Source organism: Pygocentrus nattereri, chromosome 18 (genome assembly GCF_015220715.1).
Source record: "Pygocentrus nattereri isolate fPygNat1 chromosome 18, fPygNat1.pri, whole genome shotgun sequence".
In the NCBI taxonomy this organism is placed as follows: domain Eukaryota; kingdom Metazoa; phylum Chordata; class Actinopteri; order Characiformes; family Serrasalmidae; genus Pygocentrus; species Pygocentrus nattereri.
In genome coordinates this window covers 39,573,659-39,586,100 of record NC_051228.1, presented here as the reverse complement: position 1 = coordinate 39,586,100, position 12,442 = coordinate 39,573,659, and the positions used below count along the sequence as shown (strand labels likewise).

At 43.6% G+C, this 12,442-nt stretch overlaps 1 protein-coding gene across 4 annotated transcripts in view; it reads right to left on the bottom strand.

The window, feature by feature from the left end:
- Positions 1 to 12,442, bottom strand: part of phldb2a (pleckstrin homology-like domain, family B, member 2a) — a 45,092-nt gene that overhangs the window by 3,270 nt on the left and 29,380 nt on the right. For 2 of the 4 annotated variants that reach the window (XM_017686105.2, XM_017686107.2), the window contains 6 exons: positions 9,338 to 9,487; positions 8,449 to 8,548; positions 8,161 to 8,353; positions 4,452 to 4,545; positions 3,294 to 3,440; positions 736 to 955 (listed from right to left, as the gene is read on the bottom strand). In XM_017686105.2, coding sequence (XP_017541594.1) covers positions 736 to 955; positions 3,294 to 3,440; positions 4,452 to 4,545; positions 8,161 to 8,353; positions 8,449 to 8,548; positions 9,338 to 9,487 — 904 coding nt within the window. The remainder of the gene's footprint in view (positions 1 to 735; positions 956 to 3,293; positions 3,441 to 4,451; positions 4,546 to 8,160; positions 8,354 to 8,448; positions 8,549 to 9,337; positions 9,488 to 12,442) is intronic. The other 2 variants (XM_017686106.2, XM_017686109.2) reach the window with 1 other exon arrangement.

The window sequence follows — 12,442 nt, the reverse complement described above, 5'->3', positions numbered from 1 at the left end:
GCATTTGGCTGACACGCTCATCCAGAGCGACTTACAGTTTGATCATTTCACACAGGTAGGTGAAGGTGGTGTTAGGAGTCTTGCCCACTGCCTCTTATTGACATGGTGTTTACCCAGCCAGGGATTGAACCCCAGCCTACAGCGTCGAAGGCAGAGGTGTATGGCTGACATATGGGGCTCCTGATCTTAAGGCCACATTTAAGCAAGCATGGCAAACTGGGCACCTTCCCAGCCAGAAGAGCTGTGGAGGTCAGCGTTTACCCTCATCTAACGCTCTGAACTCAGTTCAGGAGGCCTAATTAGCTGATGAGCTGAGTCAGGTGTGTTTAATGAGGCACTGAGCTGAAGACTGCAGTGCTTGACACATTGCAAGGGTTTTTAAAGAGACTGTTCATTAAACGAAATGTATGCATCTGTCTGTCTGCCCTGCGATGGACTGGTGATCGGCCCAGGGTGTTTCCTGCCTTCCGCCCAATGACTGCTGGGATAGGCTCCAGCTCCCCGGCGACCCAGAAGGAGAAGCGGCTCAGAAGATGTGTGTGTTCATTAAATGAGTTGAATCAGGTGTGCTAGAGCAAAGAGAACTCGGTACTCAGTGTAGGGCCTCAGTGAGGACTGGTTCTTTGAAACGCTGATGTATGGAATCCCGCTGTACCATAAAACACTAAGAATACATCACACGAGTCAGATATTTTATTTAAACAGACGAGGCAGAAAGAGGAGGCAGGTGCTAACCTGCGTAATACGCCAAGGTCCTGCGGTTACGGTCAAAGACAAACCAGCGCTTCTTCCAGGTCTTAATTTTGCCCCCCATTTTGACCAGGAACCCTCGGCAGGTCTTGTCGGTGATGGCCAGGTGATAGCAGGTGTCAGGATGATGACCCGCTGCCTCCACATGACCCCGCAGATCAAAGTCGTCCTTCCTCACTGGCAGGTAACGGGTCAGCGGACGAGACTGGTGGGTTAACACTACTGGTTAGACTTGTAATAAGGGAAATCGTAGCTACACAGGATCTGATCTACAGACAGACACCACCATTGAGGAGGTATTTAAAGGAACAGTTCAGCAAAGAAACTGATTTACCTCATTTTCCACTCCAGATGTCGTCAATCAGTCAAGACATGTTTGGTGTCCTAATTGTGCTTCTATAGCTTTAGTGCTGGAGCTACAAGACTAACATCTTTTCTGTAAGCATTTTTCTCAAAAGGTCTCTCAACCCACTCAGACCACATCCTGGTCTGCATAATGTTGTGCAGACTTGTGGATGTTGTTTAGGACACAGTATGACTTACTGTAGACTATAGCAATAAACACTACCGGACGTGTAGCTGATCTGCACGTCAAGCCTGCACGACAAGTCTGCACGACAAGTCTGCACGACAAGTCTGCATATCAAGCCTGCACATCAAGTCTGCACATCAAGTCTGCACATCAAGTCTGCACGACAAGCCTGCATGACAAGTCAGCACGACAAGTCTGCACGACAAGCCTGCACGACAAGTCTGCACATCGAGTCTGCACGTCAAGTCTGCACGACAAGCCTGCACATCAAGCCTGCACGACAAGTCTGCACGACAAGCCTGCACGACAAGTCTGCACATCGAGTCTGCACGTCAAGTCTGCACGACAAGCCTGCACATCAAGCCTGCACGACAAGTCTGCACGTCAAGCCTGCACGACAAGTCTGCACGACAAGTCTGCACATCGAGTCTGCACGTCAAGCCTGCACATCAAGTCTGCACGACAAGCCTGCACGTCAAGCGTGCACGTCAAGCGTGCACGTCAAGTCTGCACGTCAAGCCTGCACATCAAGCCTGCACATCAAGTCTGCACGACAAGTCTGCACGACAAGTCTGCACGTCAAGTCTGCACATCAAGTCTGCACGACAAGTGTGCACGACAAGTCTGCACGACAAGTCTGCACATCAAGCCTGCACATCGAGTCTGCACATCGAGTCTGCACGTCAAGCCTGCACGTCGAGTCTGCACGTCAAGCCTGCACGTCAAGCCTGCACGTCAAGCCTGCACATCAAGTCTGCACATCAAGCCTGCATGACAACCCTGCACATCAAGTCTGCACATCAAGTCTGCATGACAACCCTGCACATCAAGCCTGCACATCAAGTCTGCACGTCAAGCCTGCACATCAAGTCTGCACATCGAGTCTGCACGTCAAGCCTGCACGACAAGTCTGCACATCAAGTCTGCACATCGAGTCTGCACGACAAGCCTGCACATCAAGTCTGCACATCGAGTCTGCACATCAAGTCTGCATGACAAGCCTACATGACAAGCCTGACTGACAGTAATGAGGAGCTGGACGTGGTTTGAGTTGGTTGAGAGAAGTTTTGGGAATTTATTTACAGGAAAGACTTGAGTGCCTATTGATTCCTAGTGTCTGATAGCAATGTAAGCTTCGTGGCTTCAGCAGCAAATGAGAGAGGCCAGAATTCGGCCGGGCTGGGAGGGTTTCTTTATAAACCTATTCTGATGCAGATTACTGAGTACCCGCTAAAAATATAGTCTGTGACCTGATCCAAAGAATTACTGCATTAAAGTAATGATTACTGTCCAGTACTTCAAGATTACATGTCTACATTTTAAAGTCTTATAATTCAACATAAAAAAGAGACTTTCAGTCATTTCTTCATTTAACTGAAGACAAACTTGAAAAACGGAACCGTTTCATGAAGCAAAATGATGGATTACAGGTGATTTGTCTGTGCTTTATCTGGTAGACCTCCTTTAAGACCCCTCATCAACAATAATTATAATTACAGGCCATTTTAAATTCTCCAACTGACCGTTATGATCTGCTAAGATTCCTGTACTTGAAAATAAGGCTTTACCCTGGACGTCATGCATGGACTTCAACGACTGCTGTCTGTGATATTATTTGTAAATGGCTCTATAGCTGTAAATAATCCACAGAAATAAACATCATAAAAATTTTAAAAGTCCTTAATTTCAATTTTAATCACTAGTTTAGTTTAGTAAAAAAATATTTTTTACAGTTTAACATTTTGCATCTAATGTTCAATAAAAATGAGTATTATTCTCAGTTATTGTTACTCTTCAGTTCAGCCATTAGCAAAAGTTTTTAAGCCGTAACTCATTTTCTCTCTCGGTAATTTCAGTATCATCTACAGCGCCGCTCATCGTTCAGGACCGTCTAAAATTCCCCTCGTTTGTTGTTGTTAATTGAAAGCCGTGACGTTTCACAGGACCAGCGCATCTTTGTGTGCTTGTGTTCCGCTCAGCCTCCTTTCGGCTCTGCCGGTTCTCCTCTCACCTGTGTTCTCTGCTTCTCCCGGAGCTTCACCTCCCTCTCGATGAGTTTCTGTCGTATGTGTGTTTCCTCCTGCAGTCTCCTCTCCAGCTCCTCTCTCCTCTTCCTCTCCTCCTCTACAGCCTGCCGGCGCTGCTCCATCTCTCGCTCCTGCAGCAAAACCAACACTGTGAGGAGCACTGTGAGGATCTAACACACACACACACACACACACACACACACGCACACACACACACACACACAAACATTCACACACAGACACACACACACGCACATGCACACGCACACGCGCACACACACACACACACACACACACACTCACACGCGCACACACACGTTTGTCTCGATATACCTATGAGGACGTCCATAGGTTTCTATTGGCTTTTGTGTTACTGTAGCTAAATAATACTACACATAAACCTAAACCTGAGCCTAAGCTTAACCTCAGTGTCCAAGAGACACTTTTTCTGCTCTGTTTTCAAATAAAAAAGTAATTGTGTTGAAAACAACACATGCTCAAATTTCATATAGTCTCATCCTAGTGAGGACATGGCGTCCTCACAAGTATAGCAATACAAGAACACACACACACACACTTATTTTTACAAACTCATGCATACAATTTTATGCAAATGTTTGAACACCCATGATCAAATTACATATTTTAATGATTATATGAGTGAAAATGAGCAAAATTTGGCCTTTTCTGCAAATTTTAGGGCACAATTCCTATTTATTTGCTGAGTTTAAAATTCAGGAAAACAAACATAAATATAGAACGTGGCCTTGGCATGAAACGTAAAGGCCATATTTTGTATAATGTTTTTCCCAATATGTTAAATTGAACAAATAATCAGTTAATCCTCAATAAAGGATGGGCAGAATGGAAGGATGGAGTGGAGCTCGATTTCCTCCTCTCTCTCTTTTCTCTGCATCTTTCAATCGTTCTTTAGACTCCAGGTTTGGAAACTGGATTAAGTGGATTATCTTAAATATCTCCTGAAAATGAATGGCTTGTACTTAATGGCGTTTTGTTGGTGCACAGCATTTGTGTAAATGAATATCCGAGCGTTTATTATTGTTTATTAAATCATGTTTTTTAATAAACGGTATTTCTGTGTGGTGGAAGACAGAAGGTGAATGGGGGCAGGAGTGCGTTACCCTGTGCTCCAGCAGCCTGTTCTTCTCTGCCTGCGCTTCCCTCAGCAGACGCTCCATCTCCTCAATCTTGGCGACGTTAGCCGTGCTGGCACTGCTGTGACACCACACACACTCAGAGTTAAAGAGAGACGAGCACAACTGAAGCCTATAACTTTCCTTTCAGTGATCCGGAGAGGAAGTAACTGTTTAGAACTTTTCTTGGATTGCAATAATATTTACCTCACAGGCATCCTAGAGAACATATGCATGTCTATGGACGTGTCTGTTTAGGATCAGAGTTTCACTGGAAGCACTAGCAGTTCTCGCTCAGCGTAGAGGCTCCATATATGGGCTGGCATTGCTGGAATGCAGTTAGAATTCCGGGGAACCAGACAGGAGATTTTATATTTAAGTTTGTCCAATTTAAATGGAGTCTTGTGTCTATGGAGCTGCTTGAAATGGAATCATAATCGGCCTCGAACCAAGAAAACACACGTTTTAGATGGCATGGATTTCAACCAGGCTCTCAAATAAAGTCAGCGTAACACTTTACAGCAGGACATCCACACGGCATCCTTCATAATGACTGACATGACTGTTTATAAAAGCTTATTCCAACCGGCATCGTCTGTCAGAAATTCTGCCTTTGCCACCTTGTGTGTGAAATCAGGTTGTCGTGATGCTTTTTTGGGTGAAATGATCCAACACATTGTGACACGGACCTTGTACCTTATGTCAGAGTGACATCATGCTGATGATACAGTTCAGGGGTTCTCAACCGTTTCCACCCCAAGGCCCACTTGCTTATTATAACTGTGCTATAAAACACAGTGGCCCACAGAACTCACTGTTTGGTTTGGATTCTCTTTAGCTGTGAAGGTTTTAGCGCCTCAGCTGAAATACTCAGCTTACATGAGCAAGTGATGGAACCTGGATGCACTGTGGGAAGGAGACAAGCTGGTGGAGAGAGTGTGATGCGCTGGGCAATGTTCTGCTGGGAAACCTTGGGTCCTGGAATTCATGTGGACGTCAATTCGACTTGTTCCACATACCTAAACATTGTCACACACCAGGTACGTGCCTTAATGGCAGTGGTATTCCCAGATGGCAGCGGAATCTTTCAGCAGGTTAATGTGCCCTCCCACACTGCACACACTGTTCAGGAATGGTGAAGAACATAACTTCACGGTGTTGCTCTGGCCACTCTCCAGATCTAAATCCAATCAAGCATTGGGGTGAGCTGGAACAAGAAGTCAGGAGGTCAGGGAACCAGCCCTGTGTCCGGAAGGTTGCTGGTTTGATCCCCAGAGCCGGCAGTACGTGACTGAGGTGTCCTTGAGCAAGACACCTAACCCCCAACTGCTCCCCGGGCGCCGTGGATTGGGCTGCCCACCGCTCCGGGCAAGTGTGCTCACTGCCCCCTGGTGTGTGTGTGTTCACTAGTGTGTATGTGGTGTTTCACTTCACAGATGGACTAATTTCCCCGCTGTGGGACTAATAAGGGTTTCTTAATCTTAATCTTATCATTTCTCCACAGGGCACCTTCAGAGGTCTTGCAGAGTCCCAGTCTCCATGGCTCAGAGCTGTTTGGCAGCATGCAGCAGACCAAAAGCATAATAGATTGGTTATAATGTTCTGGCTCATCGGTATACATTGATGGCTTGTCATGAAAGTCTTACCAAAAACGTCTGACAGTCATTACCGTCTCACAGAATTAGGGCAGTGATTTATTACAGTGTCATGACTGTCAGTGTCAAAGTACAGGAGACACTTCCAGATCGTCGATTTGTGCTCGAGCCTCATGGCAGAAAAAATCTGCTGTCCGAAAGTCTGAGACCAGATTGAAACGCTGGCGTTTTCTCATTAAAATCTAGAAATAAACAATAGAAAGTTTTAGAACCTTGAACCAATAATCGTAATAAAAACCCAAATAAACAAACAATGGGACAATTAAGATGAAGACTTCTTTAAATTCTGCGCTATTTCTAGGTCACTATTCAAACTGAAGGATATTTGTGAAATTGACCATGTTAAGGACATTTTTTTTGTCTTATTTCTTTTATTGAAACACGTTGAAGACCGTCGGGTGGATTTGATCTACTCGTCAAGGCTTTTGCACAAACCTTTGGAGTGCATGGCAGCTTGAGCGCATGCTGTCACTAAAACATTAAACACTAAGACGTTCTGAAAACCTCGCAAACAATGAAATATTCTACATTTCACTCAAATTATTACGCTGGTATTATGATTTGTAATGAAAAACAGTGTTTAATAAGCGAGTAATTCACCAGTGGTCTCAGACTTCTGAACCCCACAGTAAGTGTTACGTCAACTTCACATCCGAGTGGGGAAACGCACCTTCATGACACACAGCACTACTAAAATAAGCCTTAGGAAATGTTTGTTTAGCTTTACTGTCATCATGAAGGGCTTTTGTAGGTGATTTGTATTGTGAACACTGCCCTTAAATGAAGTGTTACCAGTTCAAATACACATTCACAAAAACCTGTACGCTAACGCAAGGACAGCAATGTTATAACACCTTTATAAACTAGTACTATAATGAAGTAATAGGCATGCACATTCTCAGCCTCACTTTGCAGACAAATGCTCAAAGCTACATATTAAGTGTAATGCACAGCTGTCTCTGAAACAGAAACAACGTGTTGACCGCTCTTTATGTGTCTATAACACTGGCACGAGGCGCCCGGCTGGCATGCAGCAGAGCAAAGAGTATAAATGCACAGAGAAACATTCCCATACAATGAACTGCACTGACCGTTAATCATATCCACACCTGCTCTACACCATAAAAATCAACATGGGAGCAGCACTTTCCTGGAAAAGTCACTGCACTCTGCAATTTCCATTAAGCTAGAGCAGAAACCCTTTATGCATCTTTACGGGTTTAATACACACACACACACACACACACACACACACATATATATATATATTACTGTGTGAAATCAGCCAGAAATGAACCCAACACCATTCGCCAAACTAAACGGGCTGTAAGAAGCTTCACAGACCGGCTGGAACAAAACAACATTAATACTGATCTGGAGAAACTGACCAAACTGAGCTGAACCTGATATTGGCTCAGTTTTACGGCTCAGTCTGATTTGGTCCGACTCTGAAGATCAGACCCGTCTGGCGAATGGTGTTGGGTTCATTTCTGGCTGATTCCAGGTTGTTCAGCTGTTCTTCTGTCACAGCTGCCGACTGAAAAGCTGCTCAGTGGTGACGACAGTTTGGGAATTTAGTGTAAGGAGCTGGAGAACAAACTGCCGGCTGAGCAGCGAGTGGGCGGAGCTCGTTACTCTGACGTAGCAACGAGCTGCTCGTTAAGGAGCTATAATTAGGAGGAAGGAGCTGAACATTAAAACATATTAAAGCCGCGTTCACGGCCAGTTTATTCATTTCTTACTGTATTAATTTACCTGCTGTATTAAAGCAGCAGAGCACTGAGATGTTATTTGGCGATAACTCACTCCCTCTCGTGCTCTACTGCTTAAATAACTGCAGAGCACATATACAGTAAAGCTCTGTGAAATAGTTTACAGTCTTTTACTGCATATTTGCTTTGCAGTTGTGTTGTCTGGTATATTACTGTAAACAACTGCACAGCGTTTTTAACAGCGCGGCCAATCAGATCTTAGAACTGAACCAAGTTAGCCGATTCGTTTGCTCTGTGTCTCTGGAAGCATTCAGAAAAGCTGGTCTTCACCTGGAGATGTTGTCCGGAGAGCAGGCGGAGATGCTGGTCTCCAGGCTGTCTGAACTCTCCACACTCATGGTGTCGAAGTTGGCCCCGTTGTCCAGGAAGTGGAAAGGGTCCAGGAAAACGTTTGACTCAGAAGCAGTCCTACTGGTCATGTCGCTCAGTCTCTGCCTTTCATCGTTCAAGTAGAGCTGACCAGCTGATCGGGAGAGAGAAAGGAAAAGGGAAGAGGGAGCGTGAGGACCAGTAAGGGAGGCGGAGAGGGCTGTAAACGAAGAGTGAAGAGCGTCCCACCTTTCAGCAGGCGGCGAGTGTCCAGGTCTCTGGTGTTGAGCGAGAGAGCGCGGGGGAGAACGCTGCCACAGCTCGAGCTCTGAGACAGGGGCAGATGGGGCTGCAGGGGGAGAACAGAGGGGGTTAGATGCTGAGAGAAGAGACGACAATGATGACGAATGATGAACGGAACACGATGTGGAATGTGTTTAATGGGTCTTAAACTCATCTCACAAGAAGCTCTTACACAAAACTTTCTCCCAAGTTAGTTCTCTTCCTATCACAAAGCGCTATTGAGCTGGAAAGCTGGAGGCTGGCAAGTGCTTCCTCTGAGACCTGTGAAGCACCACCGCGTCATTTCAAACTGCTGCTAAAGCGCCATCACTGGGCGTCGCGGAGGATCGACTGGATCTGGAAGTGCTGGAAGCACCACTTGGAAGCCATAAACTTAGTCAAATGCAAAGACTGACGTTTTGTTGATTTTCAAAGTGAAAATAAGTTAAAACACCTTCGTGAAAGAGAACTAACTTATATATGACATTTTAATGCACAACTTATATTTATTTGCTGAGTTTGAGGAACTACTGATGCCTGAGACTCTGTTTTGTGATGTTTTGGAAAGAAGCTTTTGATCTGAAACTTGTTCTAATTAGCACTAATTATAAAAACTCAGACCCCTGTAGGTTCACTCATCATGTTGGATAGTAAATAAAACAGTGTTTGCATTGCCATCAGCACAACCCCTGGCTCCAGCCCGTGGAATTCCCCCGAATGGGAAGGCTTTGACATGATGTGGAAATGGTAAATACTTCATGTATGATGTAGGAGACATGGCGTGTATATGAATATGATTTCACAGCAAAACAGAAGTAAACAAGCATTTTAAAATGACTATAATAAAGCGCCAGACCTTCGGGGACAGACTGCGACCCAGTGTGGAGCTGCCGAAGGTTCCAGAGCTCCGCCTCTCCCTCTTACGCGGTGTGCTGCTGTCACTCAGCAGAGCCCCGCCCTCCTTATTGCTGTTGCTCCTCCTTCTCTCTTCCATGGAGCGAAAATGCTGTGGAAGTTATTTACAGCTTAATCAGTGACGGAAAATTTGTGTTCGAGAAACTTCACTGGCATCTGTGATTTAGCAAAATTTGGGGACTTTACAAATATTTTTAATAAACAAGGATGATTCCTTAGTCATTTAGCAAAAAGATAAGCTAAGATACTACAAGACAAGATGAGATGAGATGAGATGAGATAAAATAAGATAATCCTTTATTAGTCCTGTAACAGGGAAATTCTCAGTGGTACAGCAGCAAAGGGACAGCACAATACTCAAGAAAAAGAGAAGTAACAAGAAGAGAAATGAACAAGCAAGTAATTAACTTCGTTGTTATGTATGTAAACAATACATATCACTGCTGTCGGAACAAAAGCTCGTATCTCCAAAACGGTAACTTTACAGGCTTCACTTTTAATGTAGGTCAATGGAACCAGAATTTTTTCCAAGTCATTTTGGGCTGTTTATTTTGGTCCATTCATCACAGAATTTACACACAATGTAAATAACAACAGGCATTTTCAAATTATGCCAAAAACAGAAAAACAACAAAAATGGAGATACGAGGTTTTGTTCTGACAGCAGTGATGTAATACAAAAAGATAAATATATAAACTCTATCCTTCACAAAAAATAACAATAAAAAGAATTATAAATAAATAAAAAGCTAAAATATTTACACCGTAAGGATATATTGCCCAAAATTCACATTTGTTTATCTTTTAGTCCTGTCATGTGCTTTTGTTTTGGTTTTGGTCTGGTCCATGTGTTTCTTTGTTTTTCTTCCTGGTCCTGCCCCCTTGTTTCCAGACACTGCCCTTGATTGTACCCACCTGTGTTTATCACCCGTGTCTTATTAACCCCCTCGTTGTCTCTGTATTTATCCCTAGTTGTTTGCTGGTCTTTGTATTATATTCTCATGCTGTTTGGTTAATGTTTGAAGTGTTTGGTCTTTGTCTTGGATTGTTTGTTTATTCTGTGTTTATTTAAGTCATGTCTGTTCCTCGTTCCATCCGTGTTGGCTCCCTGACCCTGGACCGTTTAGACCCTGACTCTGGATTTGCCCGTAATAAATCTCACTTATCTCTGCATATGCTCCCGCCTCATCATCACTCCCCAACGTTACAAGGAGTTACAATATAAACTACTATAAACAGAAAAGCAAATAATCTTAGATTATTGTTTATTATACTTACACTATAGAGATTTTAAAAAATACAGCACATGGAATTTATAAAAAAAGATTTGATATTAAAGACCAACCAGGTTTATTTGTTAGTAGCTGTAACTGCTGCACACGTTCACAGATTTCACATGAATTCCTGGCTGTTGGCATGAAGAAGACATGCAGCAGTAACAGCTGCTAAAGGACTCAAGTCTCTTTACCAGTGCTGGACAGTAACTGAGTGTCTGAGTATCTGAGTAACTGAGTAAATGTAATGAGTTTCTGTACTTTAGTATTTTTGGTGTATCTGTACTGAAGTTTCTCCGTTCTGGACTTTTTCCTTTCACTCCACTACATTTCAGAGTCTAATATCCGACTTTTTCCTCCTACATTTTGAGAAATCTGTCGTTCCTTTTGGTTTCTGTGTGTATAAAAACGTAACATGTCAAAACGAAAGAAGCGCAAAGCCAGAGCACCAATCAGGGCCCAGCGGTCACTTTGTTTAGAGCTGGTTTTGACCTGTTGGTCAGACCGACCCAGTGCAGCACGCGGTTCAACGTCAGCGCAGCAGCGTAAAACTTTGGGAGAGTCTGTTCAACATAAATGATGAACTAACCTAACTTTGTGTAAATAGAGCTCAATATAGAAATATGTCCACATATGCAGTCGAGACTGACGCGGCTTTTTTCTGAATTTCTACAAACACCATTTCATTTTATAGTAAATGAGTTTGGGCTGGTTTATGTTTATGAACAGACGCCTACAGATCAACATAGTAAAGGAGCTCATCTGTGATCCTGAGTTTAAAGCCAGTTTTTATTCAACTTAAACTTGGAACTAAGTTGTAAATAAATCTGAAACTGAAACTTTGCTTGTGTGTAAAAAGTGATTTCAGAGCCACTCGGTTCTCCCTGATGGAAACTGTTTACCTTCAGTGTTTTGTGCTTCTGATCATTTTAATAGACGTCAGCGTCACTAATTAATGACCTTCTATTAAAAGACTGGTTTACCAAGAGAGACGCTGGAGGACTTTCACCTGAAATGAGTTCATGAAGCCAGTCTGGTTATAAAAATGATAACAGGACATCAGAGCCAGAATTACTCTTTTAGTACTTTTACTTTATACTTAAGTACATTTGAAGGGAAATACTTTAGTACTTTTACTCAAGTGGAGGTCTAAAGGGAGGAACTTCTACTTTTACTGGAGTGATATTTTACTCAGGTACAGGGTTTGTGTGCTTCATCCAGCACTGCTTTTTGCTCAGGCTTCTCTTTTTCTCTATTGTACTTGTGGCCAGTTTCACCTGCTAGTTAGCGCTATTGAGCTGGAAAGCTGAATGCTCTCAAGTGCTTCCTCTGAGACCTGTGAAGCACCATCACATCGTTTCAAACTGCTGCTAAAGCCAAATCACTGGACATCCTACCCACTGAGAGAGAGGCCAGTTATGCTCTACAGCGCTCGTGGATACGGATGGCTGTGGCATCGCTGAGAACCGACTGGATGAAAAACGGTAGCTTTACTCAGAAGAAGCTATAAACTTACAGTTACATGCAAAGACTGGCGTTCCGTTGATTTTCAAAGTGAAAACCTTCGTGATGGAGAACTCTCCTATATTTGACATTTTCTGCCACTTTAACGTGCAGCTTGTATTTATTTAGAGTTTGAGGCGCTGCTAAACGCGCTGTGACGCGTAAACAGGCCACGACTGCGTTTGGTTTTGTTCTAATATGTTCATTTCAGAAAACCAGCGCTAGCCGGGAACTGTGTTCTCAGTAGGGGGCGTGTTTATTTATTTTCA